Below are 27290 nucleotides of genomic sequence, written 5' to 3'. Positions count from 1 at the left end.
CAAGGCACTGTATTTGCAGTTAGGATTAGTCAGAATCTCACATATTCAACTTACAAGTTAAATGATGTAGAAGTTTTGCAAGCGATGCTAAAGATCATTCATTTATTCATGAAATTAGATGTGACAGAGCCTCTAAAATGCCCTTGTGATTTGGTAATATGTGCTTGTTATTAACTCAGAAGCTGATGGCAAAGTGTTCTCTGGTAGCTGTTTAATGAAATAATATGGGAATGTTTATGTAGATGAGTTCCCCACTGAGAATGGCCATGGGAGGAGATACAGAAATGTGATATGTTAGGCAAAAGTATACAAGACCTGTTTGGGAGGAGAAATTGTCTTTTGCCTCTTTCTGTCATCCCTGAGCTCCAGGCCTTGACACTGGACCCTGATTATCAAACTGGTTGGGGTAAATGGTAAAGAGAAGAACCATTACTACTACTACTCCCTGCCCGTCTTCAAGTCTTTGCTTAAAGCCCACCTCTTCAATGCTGCGTTCGGCACCTAACCCTTACCGTTCAGTGAATCCAGACTGCCTCAATTTGACTGCCCCTATCGGACCGACCGTTCACTTGTCTATTAGATTGTAAGCTCTTTGAGCAGGGACTGTCTCTCTTTGTTAAATTGTACAGCGCTGCGTAACCCTAGTAGCGCTCTAGAAATGTTAAGTAGTAGTAGTAGTATTTAAGGGCTAGCCAGCGGTGTGGTGGGAGGAGTATACAGCGTCAGTTCTGAGAAGCACAATTACCGAGGGGGAGGGAGAGAGAATGAGATGGAGATAGAAAGAGAAAAGAATAACTTTTGGTCAGCCATCAGTTGCAAAGCTGACTCAGTTAAGGGCAGGGCCCTGTACAGCTGCCCCTGCTTAAGGCTGTCTCTGCCTGCTAGATTGAAGAAGCTAGAATATTAAGACTCTTTCAGGCTTAACTCTATTACCCCAGAGGCTCAGGGAGCCACTAAGAAGACAGGGTGCCTATTCAGATGCTCCCCTTGGGTTCAAGGTATCCTGTTAGAGAGTTAGATGTTGTGAATCCTTTGACATATTTTGCACTCCAAAGGAGAAATTTTCTGTATATAAGATGGGAAAGAAGATGATTTTGGAGTATCTTGCAGATCAGTAGAACACGTTTCTGACTCTGAGCCTAGACAGAAGAAGAAGCAGATTCCTGGTTTCAGAACAGTAAGAGCAGTTGGAAGGTTGGAGGAAGGAGTTCTCAGACAAGGAAAAAAGAATAAGTCCAAGTTTTTGTAAAATGTTTGACTTCATTTTTTGCTGGATTTACAGCAAAACCTTCCCTTGACTAGGTTATTTGGATGAGAGAGAGAGACAGAGAGAGAGAGAGAGAGAGAGAGAGAGAGAGAGAGATTGCTTTCACATACCATGGCCTGGAAAACCTTGAAGTGAGTAGTCCTTCTCCCTGTCTTACATGATTCTGGAAGGTAAGGACTGTCTCCCCCTTCACTCCAAAAAATGTTGAAAGTCGAATGTTTATCATGCACATCATTTTTTGTTCTATCAAAGATAAGTGCTTTTTCACTTTTATATGAACATTGGAAGATTATAATGAGTGCACTATCTTTACCTGTTGATTAAATTGCTAAAAGAATTTGCATATATTTTTGGAAGGTTTTTGCCGATGATGAAGCTAAGTTCGGTTTGATTAGAAAAGCTCTTTAAATCATTTTGATTTTGAGCTTCTTTGAGGCCTTTCCTACCTTTTTTTTTTGCAATTTTATTGTAATAAGAAAGCATACAAAATAACAAAAATTTTACAGATTTATAATACGGTGTCAAATAACACAACAATTACCAATCATCTGTGTAGTCAGTTGGTATCCCCTTCTTTAAAACAGCACATCATATTAACATTTCTCCCCTCCCAAACGAAAAATCCCCACCCCAAAAACCTAAAGCATTAAGCAGTGAACAAAGAGGAATCAGGACTAGCCGACCATTGTATATAAGAGTCCCAGGTTTGATGATGCTTTAGAATAGATCCATTGCGGCTTGCTGTTAGCTTAGACATCAGGTGAATATAGTCCAATTTGTGGATGATCCTCTGAGGACCAGGGAGTGTCAGCTGCTTCCATGCCGCAGCAAGGGTGAACTTGCTAGCCACCAAGAGATGAGTAACCAACCGATGAACAGGCTCCTTTACTGCCACTGGTTTGAAATGAAGAAGACAATAGTCCATTCGCATGGGATAGGACACCTTGGTCACACTGTAGATAAGCTTCAAGACCATAGTCCAGAACTTTTGAGCATGAGGACATACTTTCCTTTCTTTTTTACTAATGAGTTTGCTCTGGGTATATATGTGCTCCATATGTTTATATTGTGCGGATTACTTTTTGTTTTGCTTCATTGATTTTGTAATTCCACACCCTGTCTGTGTTGCTTTATTCTTAATGCCACCCAATGGTAGGTGCTAAGGGCTCACATGGTATTCCTGCACTAACTAGTTGGCGCACAGTAACAGAGCTGTGCTGATTAGCACAGGAACGCCCACTCCCTGCCCTAGAAATGCCCCCTAAACATTATTTTTTAAATATTTTTTTAGCATATGGTTAGCACATACACATTTGGGACTTACCACAGGACAACTAAGGATATCCCACAGTGCGCCATTTTAAGCTGCATTAGGCACGTGTTCGCATCTTATGCAGCTCAGTAAAATGGTCCCAAAATGATATCACTTTAACATTAAAATCACAAAAATGACAAATAAAATACAGCTCCACTAGAGTTAACAGTTCTTAACATTACATTCTTAATTAAACTAGATTTCAGTCTTATTGCCTTTGATTGTACTCTGAATAGTTGCAGTGGATAAACAATGAAATAGATCAGTGATTTAAATTAACTTAGCACTTCAATTACAGTGGGTTGGATCTTATTAAACAGCACCATGAAAGTAACAACAGCCCATCTAAGAAAGTCATCAAGAACCAACACACTAAACTGGCTGCTAAATGGGGGTTTCAGTCTTATTCAGAAGCTTACATCAATTAAGCTTGACTTTTCATGTGAACCCTGCTGCTCTGTTATAATAGTCTCCAAATTGTTTCCTTTATGCACATTTTAATCATCCAGAAAGCTACCATGCACTCCAGAGCTCATTCTGTGCTAGTTTATGCGGGTGCTAAAACGGCACGAATGGCCTCTAGTTCCCACGTTTGAGCATCAGGGCCTCAGTGCCCATTATAGAACAGCATTGAGTGCCGATCTGTAATGGTGCTGATTTTTGAGCAATCATTTACTGAATCTAGCTCTATAGGTCTAAAAAGTCCTTTGGCATTAGAAAGAAATGATCCAAGAAAACTGGAAAATCTATTTTTCCACTAAGCTGAAAAACTTAAGTCCAGTTAGTCTAACACGATCAGTTCCTTGCTAACCTTTATTTCTACATGTAACATAGCAATCACGATATTTTGCTCCCTTGAAATATATACAAAATGAAAAACAAAATTCTTCAAGGTGGCTGACAAATAAAAATGTTTGACAATTAAGGTCAAAAAGGGGCATTTCAGACCCACTCAGCTTTTCACCATAAAAATGTATTAACTGCCTTATTTCCTATGCATGACATTTATTAGGCAGGACACCCAGTAGTATATGCATCTATCTCATGCATATTCATTGTAAATTTCCTGAAACCCAACTGGCCATGTGATCAGTAAATAGGTTTGGGAAGCCCTGCATTATACCTTTCTGAAAGTGCAAAGTTGCTCTGCTGTCAGTTGACTGCAGTAAAAGGTAGGAGACCACATTTATCAAGGGTTACAAGTCTGATCCACAGCCATCCCCAGAGGCAGAGGCTGCCAGAGAGAAGAGGAGAGATAGATTATCTGATCCTGATCCTCAGAAGAGACAGAGAAAGAGTGAAGCATACAGTTCAAACTCCTCTTATTGACCTATAAGTGCATTCATTCTGCTGCTCCTCAGTACCTCTCCACTCTCATCTCTCCCTACATTCCTCCCCAGGAACTCCGTTCACTGGGTAAATCTCTCTTATCTGCACCCTTCTCCTCCACTGCTAACTCCAGACTCCGTTCCTTTTATCTTGCTGCACCATATGCCTGGAATAGACTTCTTGAGCCGGTACGGTCAAGCTCCATCTCTGGCAGTCTTCAAATCTAAGTTAAAAGCCTACCTTTTTGATGCAGCTTTTAACTCCTAACCCTTATTCACGTGTTCAGAACCCTTATTTTATCATCCTCTCTTTAATATTCCCTTATCTCTTGTTTGTCCTGTTTGTCTGTCCTAATTAGATTGTAAGCTCTGTCGAGCAGGGACTGTCTCTTCATGTTCAAGTGTACAGTGCTGCGTATGTCTAGTAGCGCTTTAGAAATGATAAGTAGTAGTAGAAGCTGCAGCTGGCCTGCAGTCCTTACTGGGGAAAAGATTAGACACAGGGGAATAATGGAGCTGATGAGTACTGAGTCCCTGAAGAGACAGGAAGTAGAGCCCAAGTCTTGGGTTCTGCCTGATCTACCCAGTGGCGTATCTGAGTGGTGCCACGGGGGCCTGGGCCCCCCTAAATTTGCTTTGGGCCCCTGGTTGGCTGGCGGAGGTCCCCAATCCCCACCAGCTGAAGACTTTGTCCAGTGCTGGTCTCCAGCGCTGTTGCATTACCTGCCCTGCTCTCTCTTCCCCTTACATCAGGCATGCTCCTTTTAGTGAAATTGAGCATGCTTAGTTTCACTAAAAGGAGCGTGTCGGACGTGACAGGAAGAGAGAGCAGGGCAGGCAATGCGGCAGCGCTGGATGAAGTCTTCAGCTTGTGGGGGTTGGGGACCCCCACCAATCAAGGTATTTGTGGCAGTGGTGTTTCAGCTGGCAGGGGTTGGCGACACCCACCAGCCAAGATGTACAGCGGCTGCAGTGGGTGGCGGAGAGGGGGTGGCAGTGGGGGGGGGGGGGGGGGAGTGGCGGGGCAGTGACCAAAATGTGCCTCCCACCTTGGGCTCTGGCCCCCTCCCACCTCGAGGTCTGGCTACACCCCTGGACCTACCTAATCAAAAAAAAAAAGGAGCACTGGAAAACACAGAGCTACTCGAGAGACAAAGAGAGAGACTGGAGAGAAGTGTGATTGGAACACAGAAACTTGTTTGCCTACCAAAGACAGTGAGAGAAATGAATGCCCAGAAACTAGAATATAACTGTGAAGGACTGATAAACAGGAGACAGGCTGCTGACCACTGATCACTTTCAGAGAGACAAAAGGCACTTTCATAGGAGTGATGGGTGTAACATCTGTTCAGTGCAGACAGACCACAGATGTGGGAAGAACACCAAAATCCCATGGAGAAGCACATAGCAAGGAAGCGGGAGTGGGAAACACAGATCCAGGCGCTTCAAACACAGACCAAGGCACGCCCAATATGAGAGTGAAACTTTTATTAGTGATTCTTAATGATAACTCGACACGGCACTGTGTTTCGGCACATACATGCCTGCCTCAGGAGTCTAAATAAACAATCAAAATAGCATTGTAAACATCAACATTGTATTACTTAAATAAACATTAAAAGAATATTAAAAGACTACTAAAATGTGAAAAATTAGTAGTAGTAGTATTTGTTACATTTGTATCCCACATTTTCCCACATATTTGCAGGCTCAATGTGGCTTACATAATACCGTGAAGGCATTCGCCAAATCCGGTACGGGATAGGTACAAAATGTTGTATTGGGATAGGGAAGATATGTTGTATAGCACTCCTATATCCTTGGTCTGCATTTTGCTAAAAAACTGACTCACTATATGAGGTCTCCAGGACAGATTTGAAAAGTCTTGCTGTGAGCCACGATCACAGGCATATAGCTTAAATTAAGACAAAGTCTGTGTGAAAGAGTCCTGTAGCAATATCTTTGTGGTTAAATGGCAAGCATATGGCACTGATTACTTTCAAAAGGATCTGATAAAAACAGCTCAGCTTTTCATTTCTTTATCTGATTTGCATAGTCAATTATTCTATAATATTTTGCTTCTCCTAGTGCCAGCAACATCCATCATCTGTTTGCTGTTCTTCCAGGATAATTACAGATAGATGATATATTTAATAAAATGCAGAGTGCTTTGAGTTTGCTCTTGTAGGCATTATGGCAGATGAGTGCTAATATCCATAGTATTCATTTCCCCATCATGTTGTGTGAAATATGAAAACTGGTGGCAAATAAAACATTGACGTTTACAGCTGCAGAAAGAGTCAGACTGTTTACAGCAGGGCTTCCCAAACCTGACCCAGTGATCCCACAGATACTTGGATTTCCAGGACCTCCCCAATGAATATGCATGACATAAATTTGCATATATAATAAACCAAAGGCAAGCAAACGGATCTCATAAATATCCATTGTCATACACATTCTCTTACAACTGTTGTAACTTAAATTGTCAATCTTTATTAAGTACTATACTCTTCAATTAATAACATCCATAACATCACCGTTCACCTATTATTAGGGGTCTAGGCACGTATATGGGTTATACCGCAATAACAAGAAGAGACCAGCATGGAGCCAGTTACTATTAGTTAAAGTGAGGACGGTCACGTGGTCCTCGGGCCCTTCATGGATTATGAAGAAAGCTTTAAAGTTTGTGAACTTTGAAGACAACGTGATGGAGAAGAACAGTTTCACTAGCTCTGCAATACGGGAACATTAAGTAATAGATCTGTGAGGAGTATAATCTGAAGTGAACTGTTCTTTGGGAAACAACATGTCCCTCTAAAGAGTAGTAATTACTGGACTTCATTTTCTGGAAGTGATTTTGAGGAGCGTGGACTGACATCTGTATTAGAAATTTTTGATTTTGGTAGTAGGTGTGAGTGAGAGAAAGGGTGTGTTCTGCATGTTTGTATGTATAAAAAGTTTTAATAATAGGTTGTAAGGAAGAGGTAGAAGGAAGGCAGAGAAGAGCTGATAGTGACAGTAAGCGAGGAAAGGAGAAAAACCCTCAGAGGGGAAAAGGGAGTAGGAGACTGATGAAAAGGGAAGAGAACTACAAAGCCCAGCAACACTTGCAAGGGAGGAGGGAACAAGAGAAACAGTACCACAACTCCCAGCAGGTAGTAGAGTCAGGGGGTGATTGGGAGATGGAGGATAATCAGGGGGAGGAGCAGCACCTGGGAGAGAGGGTGGGGGAAGACTCCATGGAGTGGGAGGTTGTCAGAGTGTTGGTGTCTGGCAAATGAGGGTGGTGAAAATGCCTCCAACTCCTAGGCAGTAGAAGAAAGAAGAGGAGGAATAGACTGATCCACAGGTTTATCCCAAGTTGTTAGGGAGTTCTAAGACTGAACTGTTCTGAACTGTTGTTGATTGCTGTGTGTTGGAGAAGTGAAGCAAGGTGCACAGAGGCCAGCAGCTGTAGTACAGTGGACATACTGTTTTCCCGCTGGTCCCGCTGTGGAATAAAGTACTCTGCAGAATAAATATAATACTGTGAATAATTACTTTTTGCAAGTGAGCAGAAGCAGTTCCTCTTAGGAGGTGGATTAGCCCCAATTGTGTGGGTGAAGGCGGACAGCACGGAGAGGTTTTAAGTCGAGACCAGACAGCACGGAGAGGTGTTGAGTGGAGAGTGGACAGCACGGAGAGGTGTCGGATCGAGAGCAGACAGCACAGAGAGGTGCAGGCTGACAAGGTGAACAGTAATGTTATTGATATTAATTGAAGAGTATAGTACTTAATAAAGATTGACAATTTAAGTTATAACAGTTGTTAGAGAACGTGTATGATATATAGATTACAACTAATTATTGAGTGTATACCTATAATAGAATGCTGTTTGATAAATATCCATTGGAGATATCCTGAAAATCTGACTGGAAGTGGGATTGCCGGAACAGATTTGGGAAGCCCTGGCACTTAGGTAAGTGATCTGAATAGTGAAAGCTAAAGATCAGGATTGGTTTACCAGCTTAGGTTCCTGTCTTCTGGCTGACCAGGACAGAGCACTGCTGAAGTAACACTCACAGCCCTGGAGTAATTGCTTAGCCAAGTACTGCCCCTGGTGGTCAGGTAAAGAACGTCATCAGGAGAATGTTAGAAGACAGGTACATCCATCCTCTTGTTGACCACAAAAAGGGCAAAGGTCTTGCACAGAAGGATAAGCAGAAACTTGAAAATAGAAATATCAAAAGAACAAGTATCATTCCTCTACAATGAAGGGAGACAGAACCCAACTGAAATACTGTATAATTCTTCCAAATCCCTACATTATGAACTGGTTTCACAGGCCAGAACTTCTTCACACCATATTTCTGGTTGTTTCCATCTACATTCTTTCTAAAGCTCTACTGCATTCCTGTGAACCTCTGCTACACTAAAAGGAAAAATTACATCACGGAGGAGAGGATGGGGTCCTGAAGATAAGCCATCAGTTACAATTCAAGAAAACTGATAGGAACCTACACTGCCTGCACCTACCTTTTTTTTTTTTGTTCGTTCCTTTTTTGTGGAATTAGTTTCCCATTTTTATCCGAGCAGAATGTTCTTTTAAGAAGTTTAAGGCTTTGTTGACAACTTATTATTTTTCCTTAGCATTTGGACTACTAGAGGGTTAGTGAGTGCGTTTTTTTTGTTTGTTTTTTGGAGAATTAGACTTTTCAGTTTTACAGATAATGTCTTTCAGGAACCTTGATGTTTTGGCTATAAAGTATGTTTGATCTTGAGTGACTGTATATTTCCTATATATTATTTGCGTCCTCTTCCTTTAATTTTTCTGTTTTACTTTTAATATTGTAAACCACTTTGATTTAAGTTTAGTGGCATAGTACATTTTTAATAAACCATAAGCCATAAGATAAGCCCCCCTCTTGCAGGATCCCACCAAGAATAGGCTTCACCTCACAAGCACCCCCCCTCCCAAACTGAACATCCCCACTATACCCCGACCCTCTCCTCACTCCATGATGCCCCCCAGGGACTCACCCAGGGGTTGTCCTAGTAGTCTAGTAAGCCAGGGCTAGAGCAGTCCTTTCCGCTCCTACCCCTTAGCTGCTTCGAGTTCAAAATGGCACATATGACCCCAAGTGGTAGTTTGCCATAGTATTGCAGAGGTCATCCTGTACTTATACAGTAATTCAAAAGAGTTAAGAAGAATCGGGTCTATATTCAGCTGCTGTGGTCAGTGTTGTTTTTAAATGCTAGCCACAGTGCTTAAATAAGAGATGAGTGCCATCACTATCCAGACAGCAGCAATACTCAAATCACTATTCAAATACCAGTCCGGCAAAAGTTACGACAGCAATTTTTCGGGCCTAACTTTATCCAGTTACCTAGATAGTGGATAAATATCACCTGTTCCAGATAACTGCCAGCTCTGCCCTTGCTCTTGTCATGCACCACCCTAGCACTATCTGGCTACTGCCACTGAATATCCATGGCCAGTGTCATGTCCAGATTCGAATATATAGCTTTAAATATTGACCTGAACATTTTTATCAATTCTCCCTTTTCTACTTTCCGACCCCCAATACCTTGCTTATTCTTAATAAAATGACTCTTTGGCTTTAGTTTTCTCAGAATGTTGAATATTTTATTTTAGTTACATTTGTACCCTGTGCTTTCCCACTCATGGCAGGCTCAATGCAGCTTACATGGGGCAATGGAGAGTTAAGAGTCACAAGGAGCTGCCTGTGCCTTAAGTGGAAATCAAACTCAGTTCCTCTGGACCAAAGTCCACCACCCTCACCACTAGGCCACTCCTCCACTCCAATATGCTTTGTGAATCATTTTAGCATTATTCTAAGTTTTGCCATTTGAAAGGTTATGTTATAATTCCTTGCCACAATGTATGTGTATGCAACACATAAACCAGGAAAGACAATCCCAATGTTCAGAAATGACAAATACATGTTATTTTGCATTAAACTTTGAAAGTTCTGAATTAACACACCACAGCACTACAATACACAATGACATAAATATGACAAAGGGACTTGCCATCTAAAATTCACCACTACTATATTGCTTTTCAGAGCTTACATCTGTAACAACTCCCCTGAGAGAGCGAATAAATGAAGCCACTCGTATCGTTATTTTCCTTTGTGCTATGCAGTCAAGCCTGAATTAGCCTTAATGATGCAAATTAAAATAATGTAGATGGGATTCAGCTACAGTGAAAAACCTGATATCTCTTATTAGCCCTGAGTGTCACCACAGCCCCGTTTGACGGACTCATTTGTTATGCCATATGCCTTTTGTTCAGGCTTGGATTTATCAGCCTTAGGAGTGCGTTTAGGCTGTGAAAACTTTTGTTGGACCCAGCACAGTACCAAGGCTGCTGAGGATGTTAATATAGAGGGGTACAAAAATTGTTCCCAGCTCACCGCCTCCTCTCCTCGGCAGTGGTGAAGCAGATGGGGTGGGGGAGCAATAATGAGGCAAGCCCACCTATAGCTGGGCACAACTGAATCAATTAAAGAATTACTGAAAGATATTCTTGAGACCACACAATCTGAAGAACAGCCCTATGTGGCGTTGAGAGCTCATGACAAGCATCTGAGGCTAATTCTTGTGCCAAAGGCAAACCAAAGAGAGAGAGGCAACAAAGAAACAAGGATTCCAGAGATGCAGTATAGCAATTTTAATTCTATCAACAATTCCAATTGCCTAGTGTGTCAGACTCAACACGGATGTATTTTCGCATATGTGCCTGTGTCAGGAGTCAAGAGAACCTGTCACATCTAGTGATGCAAAAATGTTCAGAATGTGTACAATGAAATGTATAAAGCATCCAGTGATTAACAGCACTTGTGTTGGAAAACCAGTGGTGTACTGTATGCAGAGTAAAACTAGCAATATTTTGGCCGTGTTGAGTCTGACACACTATCAGGCTCAGTTTCGAAAGAGATGGACATCCAAAAAGTGACATGTTGGCATTTGGACGTCCATCTCACAGAAACATCCAAATCGGTATAATCGAAACCTCATTTTGGATGTCTTTCTCCGAAGTCCGTCAGAAGGACGTTCAAATCTCAAGGGGGCGTATCGGGGGCGTGTTCAAGGCGGGACTTGGGCGTTCCTAAGACTTGGATGTCCTTCAGCCATAATGGAACAAAGCAAAAACATCCAGCACTAAAACGTAGATGTTTTGAGCTAGACCTGTTTTTCTTACAAATAAGGCGCAAAAAGGTGCCCTAAATGACCAGATGACCACTGAAGGGAATCAGGGATCACCTCTCCTTACTCCCCTAGTGGTCACTAACCCCCTCCCACCCCCAAAAAGTGTGTTGAAGAACATTACTTGCCAGCCTCTATGCCAGCCACAGCTGTCATACTCAGGTCCATGACAGCAGCATGCAGGTCCCTGGAGTAGTTTAGTAGTTCGTGCAGTGCACTTCAGACAGGTGGACCCAGGCCCATACCCCCACTACCTGTTACACTTGTGGAGGAAACTGTGAGCCCTCCAAACCCCACCAGAAACCTACTGTACCCACATATAGGTGCCCCCTTCACCCATAAGGGCAATGGTAGTGGTGTACAGTTGGGGGTAGTAGGTTTTGGGGGGGGGTTGGGGGGCTCAGCACATATGGTAAGGGAGCAATGGTGAGATGTGTACCTGGGAGCATTTTATGAAGTCCACTACAGTGCCCCCTAGGGTGCCCGACTGCTGTCCTGGGATGTCGGGGGACCTGTCTACAAAAATTGCTGGCTCCTCCTACGTCCCAATGGCTTGACTTTGGAAGTTTTACACTTGAACATTTTTTTTTTTTTTTCGAAAATGGCTGAAAATCAAAGTCATCCGAAGTTCATGGTATTTTCGAATATAAAAGATCGACGTCCATCTTTTTCGAAAATGACCTTCTTCTCAGTTCGGAATTTGGACGTCTTTGTAAAACATCCAAATTCTGACTTAGACGTTTCTTTCGAAAATGCTCTTCCAAGCGATTGGAATTGTTGATAGAATTAAAGGTGCTATACTACATCTCTGTAATCCTCGTTTCTTTGTTGCCTCACTTTCTTTGGTTTAGTAATTCTTGTGTGCCAGCAGCAGTACAATTACTAAATATTAGTTTTGAAGGAAAATTGCCCCACATTGTTCTGTACTGGGCTTTTTCCCCTTTACCTATAGGAGTAGCCCATGAAGTGTAATACTAGCTAATAACTGGCCAACAAGGAGTGGAAAAATAGAATAACAAAACAATAGGCTGAGAACCAGAAAAGCCAGGGTTCAAATCCTGCTTCTCACTCTGATGTTCCGTATGACCTCCACCCTTCACTGTCTTGCATACAAATTTAGGATCTCATCAGGACCTATTAATGCATAATAATGCAAGTTATACGCTTTGGTACTAGGTCCCATTGTTATAAATGGGACCCCTAGATTATAAGCACACAAGACCGGCAAAAAATAGTAATACAGATGCACACACTGCCTCCTATTTGGAAGCAGCAAATGCTCCCGTATTAACCCTGTGATAACCAGTAAGTGGGTAGCTGGTTACCACAGTTACACCCACTCTCTGACCATGACACACCCCCTCAAAAAATTGTTTATGTGCGATCACTACAAACAGAGAAATTACGGAAGGATGCTTTAGTGCATGCTGTGATAAGCGTTTTTTGGTGGCTAAGTCAGCATTAGGGCTTAATGCACATTAGTAAAAGGGCCCCTTTATAAACAGAATGCTTGCAAACCCCACTCGAACGACAAACGAAGGGCCCTGTTTACTAAGCTGCGTTATAGGCACGTTAGCATTTTTTAACGCACACTAACCGTGTATGTGCCTACAATATCCCTATAGGTGCCTACATGGTTAGCGCGCGCACTAATTGTAGGTGCGTTAAAAATGCTAATGCACCTTATTTTATTTTAATTATTTGAATATTTGCTCACACTTTTCTGTGGTAGCTCAAGGTGAGTTACATTCAGGTACGTTAGTAAACAGGGCCCGAGATTTGTTCTTCAAATTCCAACTTATTATTCAGTGAAATACCTGGATTTCTCACTTCCTCTTTGTCAGCAAAGACTTTTCATACACCACTTAAAATAAGACTTCTTTAAATTTAACTTGAGTTCCATCTCCTTAAGCCAACAAGATAACTCCAACAGACAGTTGTTTAGAACAGTTAAACCATTATTCTGTTCTCTTCCAGTTTCTAGCCACAACTGTATATTATCGGCATATATATATATAGCAAGATATTCTTTCTTTTCTAAAGGGCCCAAATACAAATAAAAAAAAGAAAAGAAAAGACACCACAAAGCCCTGGGGTAACCCAAACACGAAAACAACTGGAACAGAAACCCTTCCCTTCCACACAACTAAATGTGACCTTTTCTCTAAAAATGATACTATCCATTTTAAAATGAATCCTTCAATACCCACTTTACTTAATCTAGCAAGCAATAATTTATGATTTATTGCATTGAATGCTACTGTAAGATTTAATAATAACAGAAGCACATCCTTCCCTTTATCCATCTGGTATCATTCACTAGTGAAGCAAGAACTGACTCAGTACTGTGATGTTTCCAGAATCCTGATGGTCTGTCACTCAGGGCTTGCGTATCTTCCACAAATTCTAAGACCTGTTTATATACAGTTTTCTCAATTAGGGGCCTTTTTACTAAGGCGTGTAGGCACCTACGTGCGTCCAATACGTGTCAATTTGGAACTATAGCCCAGCTACCGCGTACCCTGGGCGGTAATTCCATTTTTTAAGTGCGTCCTATACGCGCAGCAAAAATATTTTTTAGTTTCTACTGTGTGCCGCTAACCGGTCGGTAATCAGCAGTGTATGCGCGCTGACAATTACCGCCTGGTTAATGTGTGAGACCTTACCGCTAAGTCAATGGGTGGTGGTAAGGTCTCTGGCCCAAAATGGATGCGTGTCAATTTTTATTTTGCTGCACACCCATTTTCGGCCTTTTTTGCAGATGTGCTGAAAAATGGACCTGCACGCGTTCAATACACGCGCCTACAACAGCGCAGGCCATTTTTCGGTGCACCTTAGTAAAAGGACCCCTAAGTTTCTCCATGCACAAATTTACAGCTTCAGAGCAGGTGTAAATTGTGCATCAACCTTTGTGTGCCTATTTGGGCCAGATCATGGCGCATACTTTATAATGGCACATAAACACTCACCCCCAGATTCTAGATATGGCGCCCAAATTTGGGTGCATTGCCAAGATGTGCACACAAATTAATTGGCTAATGGGCTGTTAACCATCAATAATAGGATGCTAACAACCAATTGACGTTAATTGGCACCAATTGGGATTTGCACATGCATTTGGCTGTGCGCTATTCTATAATGCTGGATACCTAAATCCCATAGTGGGCAACTAAAAAATGGGAGTGTAACCATGGGAGGGGCATAGGTGGGTCATGGGCATTTCAGAAAGTTGCATGCAGTGTTATAGAATAATGGGTCTCAGTGCCCAACTTGGGTGCCAGGATTTACATCAGGTTTCAGCAGGCAATAAGCTGGGCGCAGAAACCGGCACTAAGTGCTATTTTATAAAGGGCACATGCCCTTTACAGAATAGCGCTTACCCCCAAATTCTATATAGTGCACCTGAATTTCTGAGTGGAATTAGTGCACGTAATTTAATTGGTTAACTAGCTAATCAGCTCTGTCAAACAATTATCAGCAGCACAAAAGGAGAGGGAAATAGACCAGGCAAACCAGAAACAAATGATAGTAAACAGTTTACTGCTGTAGACTCGACACAGTACCGTGTTTCATCTGTTAGCCTGCTTCAGGAGTCTTTATGTAAAATATGAAAAAACATCAATTGGTCAATGTACGTTGGTACAATGAGATGGAGAAATGTGGTATTTAAAAACACCTTTTTGTAGGAAATCCATAGGTCCTGAGTGAGGTGAGCTGTTGCGACTCCAAAGCAGGCTAACAGCCGAAACATGGTACTGTGTCGAGTCTACACCAATAAACTGTCTATTATTGATTGAAATCTCCTCGTTTGTTTCTGGTTTGCCTGGTCTATTTCCCACTCCTTTTATGCAGGCGGACCCAGGCCCATCCCCTCCCACCTGTTACACTTGTGGTGGTAAATGTGAGCCCTCCAAAACCACCAGAAACCCACTGTACCCACATGTAGGTGCCCCCATCATCCCAAAGGGCTATGGTAGTGGTGTACAGTTGTGGGTTTTGGGGGGGGGGGGGTTGGGGGGCTCAGCACCCTATGCACCTGGGACCTTTTTCTGAAGTCCACTGCAGTGCCCCCTAGGGTGCCCGGTTGGTGTTCTGGCATGTCAGGGGGACCAGTGCACTACGAATGATTTGGTCGTTTTTGAGATGGGCGTCCTCGGTTTCCATTATCGCCGAAAACCGGAGACGACCATCTCAAAAATGACCTAAGGACGACCATCTCTAAGGTCGACCTAAATTTCATGATTTGGGCGTCCCCAACCGTATTATCGAAATGAAAGATGGACGGCCATCTTGTTTCGATAATAAGGGTTGCTCCACCCCTTTACAGGGCCATCCTGCGAGGACGCCCTCATGAAAACTTGGGTGTCCCGTTCGATTATGCCCCTCTATGTGTACTAACTTTCCATATATTGCATGGTTTATCACCTAGTTATACGAATGGTCTGGTTAATTTAGCAGCTCAAAATGTTTCTCATACTGGAAGAGACTATTTAAAATTGTATTTTCCATTCTGTAAGAAAGTAGTAGTGGAGGAGTAGCCTAGTGGTTAGTGCAGTGGACTTTGATCCTGGGGAACTGAGTTCAATTCCCACTGCAGCTCCTTGTGCCTTTAGGCAAGTCACTTAACCCTCCATTGCCCCTGGTACAAAATAAGTTGAATATATGTAAACCGCTTTGAATGTAGTTACAAAAACCTCAGAAAGGCAGTACATCAAGTCCCATTTCCCTTCCCTAGTATATAAATCTGTACCTTCATCCTGTTTTACTTATCAAACGACGATAGAATGGAAGTCTTTCTCAATAGAAATAAGATCTTAAGGTAGTTTTGCCATTTTTTTGCAAAATGTTAAAAACGTTCTTATTCAAGAAATTTGTATCTAATCGTTAGGAAGTATTTTTACTCTGATGTTTTACAATTTATGGTTTTGTTGTACTTTATTTTGATAATGTATGTAAGCCACATTGAACTCTGAGGTATATGTCATGTATAATTGTCAAAATAAAGTAAAACAAACTCAAACTCTAAAAGTACAGTGAAGACCCCTCGTTTTAGTGCAGATTGGTAAAATGAGACCCTGACTGATAGGTTTACTGACCTTATCTCTAAGCAGTACCTATGCAAAGAGAAGAAATGCTGAACTGCATTTCCTTGTTACTAGGACAATCTTTCAGGATCAAATGCTACACAGCTATGTGTGAAATTTTGTTTGAGAAATGAACTGCAAAAAGAGAACATTTTTGTTTTATTCATGCCTCATGTCAGAAAGAAGACAGTTTATGATTTATCCAAGAAAAAAAAAAGAAATAATGTTAATAAATCAGCTTCTGTGTTTTCTTTTAGATAACACTCTTGCAGAAAGTTAGCCATCTCAGACAGGATCTTCAATATTACTCTTTCCTTGGAAAAACTCCAGAAAGAATGTGATGAAGCTAAAGCTGATTATGTCAACACCTTTTAGAGATAGGAAGCTCAGTAGGTGGTACAACCAGAAAAGAAGTCTTAAATGGGGTGTAAGTGTGCACGGCTGGCATGATCCCAGGGGGTTCCAAGACTAGAATACAGCATGATATTACACATTTCCAAAGTTTTGTACTATAACATTTTTTGTCTTTTTTGGTTCATAAACCCTGCTCTCTGTGACTTTGGAGCTGGTTTTGAGGTACTAAGCTCCTAGCTGGCCTCTGAACCCCCAGGGACTGGTCAAAAGCTATGGGAACATGAGATTTCCAGTTAAACTCAAAATTAGAAGTGCTATACGTAAAGAACCATATTTATTTTAATTAGATATAGTGGAAATAGTCAACCCATGGCGATAAGCAGCTTGCAAGCCTCTTCCAGCCACGAGCTGACCTAAGCCCGAATGCTCAATGCCAGGGAACATCCAGGTATACCTGCTGACCTGGATGTTAACTGGGCACCGGCCTATATTCAGACAGGTGCCCGGTTAACTCACCGCATAAAATCAGGACAGCTGTTTTGTTGTTCTAACTTTATGTAGTTACTTAACCGGTTAACAAACTGACCCCCCCTGTTTACTAAGCTGCGCTAGCAGCTGCTGTACTAGTACCGGCTAAGCTGTCACTCTGGCCTAATTCCGCCCCCAGCCCGCCCCTAACCAAGCTGGTTAGGGGATGGCCACTTAGCAGAGATATTCAGCGGCGCTAACCAATTAAGTGCTGATGGAATGCCCTCCCGCGGGAGATGGTGGAGATGAAAACAGTAATGGAATTCAAACATGCGTGGGATAAACATAAAGGAATCCTATTTAGAAGGAATGGATCCATGGAATCATAGCAAAGATTGGGTGGCGATACCGGTAATTGGGAAGCAAAACCAGTGCTGGGCAGACTGGGCAGGCTTCTATGGTCTATGCCCTGATCGTGACTGAATAGATAAGGATGGGCTAGAGTGTAAATTTTAAGGGGCTTCAATGTTAGCTTCAGAACATTTAGTACAAGAACAGTGCTGGGCAGACTTCTACGGTCTGTGTCCTGAGAATGGCAAGGACAAATCAAACTCGGGTATACATATAAAGTATCACATACCATGTAAAATGAGTTTATCTTGTTGGGCAGACGATATGGACCATACAGGTCTTTATCTGCCGTCATTTACTATGTTACTGTATTACTATGTAAGTAGCCAGCTTGTTCAATGTTATTTAACCAAGCAGGAGCCTCTCCTGTCCGGTCAAACTCTATATTTATTACTTGCCAAGACAGACAGGTGCTCTGAGTGAGGTACAAGATGAATTAATAATACAATAAACATGCAAAGACATACTTCAGTAACAAATCAAAGAAGATACTGGTAGTAAAAAAAACCAAACAGAATGTTCAAAAACAGAATACAAATTTAATACACATGAATAACCCCCCCCCCCCCACCAACACACACACACTCCAGCTGCATTTGAATTATCTAATTATATTCTAAATCATCACTGTGGTAAATTAATCATAGACTCTTCTGATACCCAAGCCATCGAAACAATATTATAGTTATAGCTCATTAAATGTAATAGTCCGCTTTTCATCTCAAGATATCAAGGCAGATTACAAGTTAACTAAAAACATTAAAAGAGAAAGGAAAGGAACTCCATCATACAAACATCAGGAAAGCTAAAGAAAAAAGCAATAAGACCACAATTAAAAGATGATCCCCCCGAGGTCACATGATGCTGAGCTAGAGAGTGAATGTCGTTGAGCTGAGCTCCCAGCTCCCCTGATCTAACATCTATCCCCCGCGTTAGTTTAGTTTGTTTTTTTGTTACCCAAGCTGCAGTATTTGATTCCTGATAGAGTCAGTGAGCAGTTTGAGACTTTTGGTGCACAACTCGGGCTGAAATGTCGACTAAACAGCCAAAGAAAGATGGCACTCGGGGCCGTGCAGGAGAAGTCAAAATGGCGGACGGAGATACCTCGTTCTCGCAATCAGTAGGCTCTGTGTGGGCCACGGAAATTGCGGCGGAAGTGTCTCACATGCTGGAGGCCTCAGTAGATCGAAAGCTGCAAAAGATAACTGATACATTATAAGGAATTGATGGTAAATTGGGGACAATTTGTTCAGATCTCTTAGCCTACCAACAATGCTTCTCTGATGCAGAAGATAAGGTCCAACAACAAATGACAAAATAGCAGGCTATGCAACAGAAAATAGATCACATTGAAGCTAAGCTGGAGGACTTAGAGAATCGGGCACGTCAGAGTAATATTCGTATGATTGGGCTCCCAGAATCAATCAAAGAGTAGGAGCTGAGGGAATTTCTGGAGAGTTGGCTCCCTAAGGCTCTAAAGTTGCAGCTCATGGCAGGAGCGCTGCGCATTGAGCGCGCACATTGTTTGGGACCTCTAAAGACTCAGGACTTGTGCCCTCGGATTGTGATATTTAAATTGCTGAATTTTGACCATAAGCAAGAGATCTTTCGGGCCTTACATCGTGAAAGCCCCCTAAAGTACGAGACCAATCAGATCCGTTGTTTGCAGGATTTCTCTGCAGCCATGTCAGCACGCTGCAGGGAGTTTAGGGGAGCCTGTAATCTTTTATATACCAAAAAGATCCAGTCTGTTCTACTGTACCCAGCGAGACTGAAGATTTGGCACAAAGGAAAGGTGCATGTGTTTACTTCAGCTGATGAGGCATTGCAGTTTGCGAACAGGGTGACTGGTTCGTCGGAGCCGCATTGAGTTTCTCCTTATGGGACAGAACTTTGATATTAAAGGCTTACTGTGAAGGTTGGAACTGTAGTATAGAGAGACTGTTTGAGATGTATCTCTGAGTGGGGCTTTTTTTCACATAGGGGGGAGGGGAGCTCACATGATCTGGTCTAATGGGGAAAGGGGAACGGGGGGGGGGGGAGCAGGGAGGGAGGGATTAGCTGGATGTGGGGGTGGGATTGTGTGTAGGTATGTTTTGGTTTAAATTGGAGTGGTATTAGGGGATTGTAGGAAGGTTGGTAATTGAGATGAGTGTGGGAGGGTGCCCAGGGGCTGGGGGGTATTCCTTCTGGAATTTTCTCCTTTTGAAGTTATTTTTTGTTGTCATGTGGGATTACTGGGCCCTTGGGATCACTTAAGGTAGTTTCGTGGAACTTGGGAGGGGTTTCCTCTCCTATTAAAAAGAGTAAGGTACTACAGGCTTTACAAAGACAAAAGGCGGATATTGCTTTTGTGGAAGAAACGCACTTATCGTCAGCGGAGCATGCTAAATTTCAAAAAGGGTGGGTGGGTAGTTTGTTGGAAGCCCCTGCGGTCCACCGGAAGGCAGGAGTGATGATCCTTATCTGAAGAGGATTAAATGTAAAGGTTAAGTCTACAGTCAGAGACCCAGAAGGGAGTTACATTTTTGCTTCAATTGAGCTTGCTGGTCGTTCCCTGGTGCTTTGTAATGTTTATGCCCCAAACATTTTTGATAAAGTTTTCTATCAAGGCTTAATTGTTTTGTTGACCCCTTGCAAGGCTGGACAGGTAATTCTCGGGGGGGATTTTAATCTAGTCCTGGACCCTTCTTTAGATAGATCGACTCGTGGTGCTCGAGGTCCTGGGGGAGGTCATTGCACCTTGGTATTGCTCTGTAATGCGTTAAATTTAGTGGATGCATGGTGGGTTCTTCACCCGATGGATCTGGATTATACCCATCTCGAGCACATGCCTCTCAGTCTCACATAGATCATTTGTTTGTCTCTAGTTCCCTCTTTTCAAAAATTTCCAGGGCAGAGATTGGCCCTTATGCAGTGTCAGATCATGTCTTGATATGGTTTCAATTGGATTTAGGATCTGGAGCAGTAGGGGGTTACAAATGGAGGTATCCTCTGGATTTAGTGGGAGACCAAAAGTTTCATGCCTTTTTAATGGAACGTTGGGCGGACTATGAGTTCCATAACATAGTAGATGATGGCAGAAAAAGTTCCATAATGAGTTCCATAATGGGGTTCATAGGCCACAGCCGGCTCTCTAATGGGAAACAGCGAAAACTGTGTTAAGAGGGGGATGTGATTTCTTACAGAACTCGGGCTCAGAAAAAGAGGGATAAGGAAATTCTTAGATTGGAGAAAGTGATAAGAAGTCATAGAATTAAGTATGGTCATTCTCCCTCTGAGATGCAGAGAGTGGCTTTGATGACATCCAGTGGCGTTCCTAGAGGGGCTGACACCCGGGGCGGATCACCGATGCGCCCCGCCCCCCGGGTACAGCGCGCCCCCCCCCCCCGGTGCAGCGCGCCCCCCCCCCCCCCCGCGAAAGGACACCCCCCCCACCCCAGCAAAAGAACCCCCCGGGTGCATGCCAGAACAGGGCAGAGGGAGCATGGAAACGAACGATGCTGACTGGCGCGCGGCACCCCCCCAGCGGCGTGCACCAAAGGCGGACCGCCCCCACTGCCCCCCCCCCTGGTATGCCACTGATGACATTCCAGAGGGAGTTAAATGAACTTTTACATCAGCGGGCGGTGAAATCGCAACTCTGTTACAAATATCAGCTGTTTCGTCATGGAAATAAGGCGGGGCGACTGCTGGCCCATCTGGTCAGGAGTAGAGAGGGGCCTTTTCGGGTTTTTGGAATAAGGGGCCCTAAGGGCAGGGTTTTTTTGAGGGGGTACTGAGTACCGGCACCTTTTCCAGTGTCTCCTAAAATTGACCCATGGACCACAAGTTTTAATGAAAGAGCTCAGGCTCAAGACACCAATTCTGCCTTGTCATATATTCTGTGACTGATTGCAGGGGGCCTGGCTATTGTGGAGTGAGTCCCTCAGTGATCACCCCACCCATGAAGGGTGGCCTGGCATTTGAGTACCGGCACCTTTTTTGCTAGAAAAATTGCACTGCCTAAGGGTAAGGTGTTACACGAAGATACCGAGATAGCTGAGTGTTTTCGTACATATTTTGAATCTCTTTATGCACTCCCGGAGGGGGATGATTTGGATAGTGATATGTATTTAAATAATTTAGTGTTACCCAAACTTTCCCCACAATAGCGTCAAATTTTAAACAGGCCTTTGGAGGAAGAGAACTCATGTTGGCATTACAGCAGAGTGTGTTGCATAAAACTCCTGGCCCTGATGGGTATTGAGTGGAATTTTATAAACAATTTTATAAACAGGTTAAATCCCCACTGCTTGCTATGTTCAATGCGATGGTGGTGGACCAGGCCCTCCCGGATACCTTGAAGTTAGCACAAATAATTGTATTGCCCAAAGTGGGGAAAGACCCGGAAGATCCAGGGTCCTATAGACCGATCTCTCTCCTTAATGTTGATGTGAAATTATATGCAAAAATACTAGCCAACAGATTAGCGCAGGTGCTTCCAGACCTGGTTGATGAGGCTCAGGTCGGGTTTGTTCGGGGGAGAGGGGCAGCCAAAAATATTCGGGCTATTTTGGCTTCTTTGGAGGTTGTAGCCCAGAAACGTTTGTCATCTATTCTGGTCAGCTTTGACGCAGAAAAAGCGTTCAATCAAGTATTGTGGCCCTTTTTATTTGCAGTGTTAAAGCACTATGGCTTCGAAGGGGTTTTTTGTGGAAGCAGTTAGGGTTCTCTACACAGATCCACGGGCTTACATATGGGTAAATGGGGTGTGTTCTCAGCAGTTTTGTATCTCCCAGGGTACGCGTCAGGGATGTCCGGTCTCCCCTCTTATTTGTTTTGTCTTTGGACTCCCTAATTAGAGAGATACTCCAGCATCCGGAGATTGCAGGTGTTCTTATGGGTCAGGCACGATTTATTCTGTCGGCCTTTGCAGATGATTTATTAGTACACTTCACAGACCCCATGAGGTCACTAGCTGCCTTATTGGAACTATTCCAGGAGTTTGGAGACTATGCTGGATTCACACTTAATTTTTCCAAGTCAGTAGCACTAGCGTCGACAGTGGAGGTACAGAGAGGGTGGGGAACTGGTTTTTCGTTGCACTGGGCATAGAGCTCCTTCCCTTATTTGGGTGTGAGGCTTTCTATGAAGACGTCTGACTTGTATCATCTGAATGTCTCTCGGTTGTTGCAGGCTACGGTGAAAAGATTGAAGGCATGGTTGGCACTACCACTCACATTGCACGGTAGAATTCAGTTGTTTCGCATGGTAGAATTTCCACGTTGGCTTTATAGGATGCAGCTAATGCATTTGAGGAAAGATCTGAATCTGCTATATAAACTGTTGGGACGCTTCTGCTGGGGAGGTAAAAAGTCCAAGCTTTTATTGCCACATGATGGGTTCATGGAGGGAGGGTGAGTTAGGTTTGCCAGATTTCAGACGGTATAATCAAGCCTGCCTACTCTGCTATCTGGGGGATTGTTTTTTATGAGGCAGGATTATATGCCGAGGCAACTGGAAATGAGTTATTTTGTCCTTGCCACTTCTATTTTTTTTACTATAAGCGCCGTGCTCGGCTATTCCCACTCCTATTAAAGCTAGTTTATTGTTGTACTCGTTGAGAATGCTCTGGAGGGATGTGGCTAGGTTTTGGGGGTTTTGACTCGCACACATCTGATTTACTTCCCATAGGAGGGAATCCGTTGTTCTCACCTGGGAATGAAAATAATACTTTTTGTAGTTGGGCACAAATGGGTATTACTCAGTTGGAACATGTTCTGACTAATTGAGGTTCGCTATTGAGCTTGGGAGCCCTAGGAATCGGCATAGAAATTAATAATATTTTTGCTTATAATCAATTGACTCAGATCCGTTCTTTGAATGCAGAGGCCTTGGAATCACGACATAGTTATCGCCTGCGACAATTTTTTAAACTGGTGAGGGGAGATAGGCTGTCTGTGTCAGGTCTCTGCAAAGCAGGTTTCAGGTTCAGTGAGACAAAGAGTCTATTAGGTTGCATTGGGCTGGGGATCTGGTTAGGCCTAATCTTTCCCTAGATTTCACTATTTTGATATCTCAGATTCCCACACTGACTGTTAATGCAGACTATAGGGAGTGCCAGTATCGTATTTTGCACAGGGCATATTTAACTCGAGTTCAAATTTTTAAAATGGGAGCTGTGGAGACGCCCTTGTGTGCAAAGTGCCAACAAATGCCTAGCACTTTTTTTCATTTCCTTTGGGATTGTCATTGGGTGCAGAGATTCTGGACCTCAATTTTACAATATTTGATGCTTCCTTTGGGTTCCAGAATTCCGTTTACTCCTCTCGGAGTTCTTTTGGATAAATACGAACTTTTTGTATTGCAGATTGGTCCTGCTAGGCAATTGATTCGCAAAGCCTGTATGGTTGGCAAGCGTATTATTTTGAGTCTTTGGGTTAGTGATTCTCCGCCAGATTTCTGGCATTGGAGGAATAAATTTCATGGGCTTATGCTATTTGAGAGGCGTGGGGCACGATACTCTTCTAAGAGGAGGATAGAGTTCCTAAAAGTTTGGGGACCCTATATACAGTCTTTCCACCCATGAGGGAGAAGCCTAGTGGTGAACTCTTCGTAATATCTTCTCCTTTATGTAGCCTATCCGCTCTAAACATTTGCTCACTGATTAGTTGTGTTTTGTTTTACCTATAGGGTGGGGGGGGGGGGGGGTAGGGGGGGAGGGAGGGAGAATTTTGTGGGAGGATTGTTAAAATGGAATATCAGTATGTACCTATTTTCTGGGTTACAAGTCATTTTGTTGCTAAATACTCCCTAAGTGGATTTGAGTGTGTCTTGGGTGCTTTTGGTTTATTGTTCAGGAGTGATAAATACCCGGTACTTGTGGGATGTACTACTGTTATATTATTTGCCTTTGGATTAGACTGAGTGAGAGTTATTGAGGTTCTAATTAAGGGATGGACTTACTTTAGTTAAGAGGGAGAGAAGAATATTTAGATGGCACTGCCAGTTTGCTAAGTATGACTGAAGATTTTTGCTCTGCTAGCAATGAAGTCTACGGATTGAATTAACCTCCTGTCGGGGATTATAGTAGGTTATGAGGGGGAGGGAGTGGGGAGTTAACGTTTAAAATCTTGATGACGAAATGTTAGTATGTATAGCTGTATGTATGATCAGACAGTGTAATCTGTAACGTAAGTTATGCTCTTTTTTTTCTTGTGTATTTGGGGTTTGTGTGTCATCAATAAACAGTTTTAAACATTAATGTAGCATAAAATTAAAAAAAAAAGACGATCCCCCCGATATTCAAAGTGAAATGACCACCTAAACAGCATTTAGCTGGCTATTCGGTGATATTCAGACAAATATGACCACCTAAGTTTGGCGGCCATATTTGATTGGCACAATAGGTGGAATAACTTGGGCCAGCTCCAACTTAACCAGCGAGCGCTGAATATTGGCTTGGCCAGTTAAGCTGAAACTGGTCAAATTTAAACTGGATATCCAATGCCTGTCACTGGAAATGGCCCAGCACTGAACACCTGGACTCTGCTGACTTTGGGAGGCAGCTCAGTTATCTCCCGCAGTCTGAATATTGGCTCCAATAAATATAAAATGTAAAACGCGTAAAAAGCCACAAGTTCCAACTAGTTCTCATTCCGTCTCTGGCTGTTGAAAGAACGGTATTGGATCCTTCAAAGCTTTGAACAAGTATTTTTTAGTCCTTATTTGAATTTGCAAAATGAAAGTTTGGTTTGTATGGACGGAGGGAGCGAATTCCAGAATAAGGGTACAGTGCAGAAAAAAGCTCTAATGAACTGTGGTGGAGGGCCTTTGCTTAAATCTGCATAATTGTCATTCAGGAGAGATAAGCAGGAGTTCCTGTATAGAGAGCTTTATGAATTAAGACACCAATGCCCCGTGCTGTTCCAAACAGCACTCTAAAAATAGAGCTGGAACAGTGCTGGGCTTTACCGCCCCTATGATCTCTGTCATAGGGTAAAAGTGCGGGAGGATTGTGCCTGATCTTCCCGCACTTGTTTGACAGGTCCGAGCTGTCTAAAGCCCAGACCTGTCAAACACAGGGGCTGGAGGTCCGTGGGACCACTAAACCTCCTAAAACAGGAAGGCCCTGGTGGCCTAGTGCCCCCATCAAACCCCCATCCAAAGCCAGCAATACCTCCAGTCTCCCCAATACACCCCTGACCCAAATTCAGGGGATCAGGTGGCTCTCCAGCCCCCTAACCTCCCCTCGCACCCTCCCAAAAAGCCTGCAAACCAAGCCTTCCCCCATTCCCCTCCCTTATATGGTGTGAAGCCCTTCATTTCAAATTGTACATAGCTTTACCCACAGTAAAAAGAGGTGTTTTTAATGGCAGCATAATCTAGACAAGAGGAAAAATTTTCCATCTACATTAAAGTTTAAAAAATGTACATGCCTATTTTTTTAACTTTTTCAGACAACTTAAAATATATGCATACTGTTTATCTGTTTAATCACACAATCTTGAAATGCAAAGTACTTGAGGAGTTTGTGTTCAAAGATCAGATTGGTTTCTGCAGTCTAAAAAAATATATGCATACGTTGCTGTGCAGCTTATTGAAAATTTATCACATAATGATTAATATTGTATAAAGCAGACTGATTAATACCAATCTGTCTTCTTCCAACTTCAACTCCTTCTCAATACTTCAATTTTTCTTTCAGGCAGGATTAGTCACATAACCAGAATATGACATTTTGACAGCAAAATATGGAGTGTTTTTTCAATTAGGTAAGGATCAAATCACACAAGAACACCTATCTGTAACTAGCAAAGAATGCATTGCCTTTATTTCCACACTTTACTAAGGTGTATGGGAAGTCACAATAATACAATTATGCAAGTCTTCACCTATATAGCTTTTATCTGCCTTACAGAATAGATTGTTTTCCTCCAACTTACGATTGGATGTTTTATGGACATCACTTTGGCCGCTGTCATTTGATTGGTTGCTTGAGATAGAAGATACACTGGAACTCCGGACAAAGCCAAAAGCTGCAAGTTTAGCTGTAGGCAGGCGTGCATAACCAGGAGGGCGCAAACCAGACTGGTAGGGTTTGGGAAGATTTGATTTTGTAGCATTTGGAATGGATCCTTTCTTTAAATCCACTGTGAAGAAAAAAAAAATGTAACTTGAAACAACAAAGCACATTATAAAGTGTTAAAGAAAAACAAAAGCACACCAGCGTGTATTCAGAAATGGATCTAGAAGGCTCAGCCAGCTATACAAAAGCCTTTGAAAACTGACTGGGCTGTGTAGGCTAAATTTAGCTCCCTAAGGGGGGAAAATATCAACATGGGCTACTGTTAATTAGGTTATTTGGCAGTTCTCAAAGTAGCCAGCGTTCAGCGTGAATTTTTTTTTTGCTACATTTGTACCCCGCGCTTTCCCACTCATGGCAGGCTCAATGCGGCAATTGAATGTACGTCTAGCGGTAGCTGGTAATTCATTTAGAACTTCTGCTCATACATTGTGAAGAAATACCCTGACCCCTGAGGCAGGTGCTTGTGACCCGAAACACAGCCCGTGTCAGGTGTTTTTCACAATAAAGGACGGCTATTATCTCTTTCTTGAAGGCCCAGTGGTGCTTTTTTTGTCTGTGTCCATCCCTATTATAGCCACACCCACATTAGCCACACCCCTTATACCAGCCATGGCGCATATAAACAGACATCATTGAAAATATTATACTAGTATAGGAGAAAAAAATAACGTGATTTTTTTTCAATATAAATCATTTCTGTAAGCTGTTACAGCTCCAGTATACCCACTGCAAAATAAGACAGCAGATGTAAATTCTCAACTTGGACATATTCCAA

General features: G+C 42.7%; 1 protein-coding gene across 1 annotated transcript in view; it reads right to left on the bottom strand.

The window, feature by feature from the left end:
* The window catches only part of MTUS2 (microtubule associated scaffold protein 2), a 494757-nt gene that overhangs the window by 389341 nt on the left and 78126 nt on the right, over positions 1-27290 (bottom strand). The window contains exon 3 of the mRNA XM_030202400.1: positions 26373-26579. Within this exon, the coding sequence (XP_030058260.1) occupies positions 26373-26579 (207 nt within the window). The remainder of the gene's footprint in view (positions 1-26372; positions 26580-27290) is intronic.

This window comes from Microcaecilia unicolor, chromosome 4 (assembly GCF_901765095.1).
Source record: "Microcaecilia unicolor chromosome 4, aMicUni1.1, whole genome shotgun sequence".
NCBI classification, from domain to species: Eukaryota; Metazoa; Chordata; class Amphibia; order Gymnophiona; family Siphonopidae; genus Microcaecilia; species Microcaecilia unicolor.
Note: the sequence above shows the minus strand (reverse complement) of the source record. Positions and strands in the feature narration are given on the sequence as shown.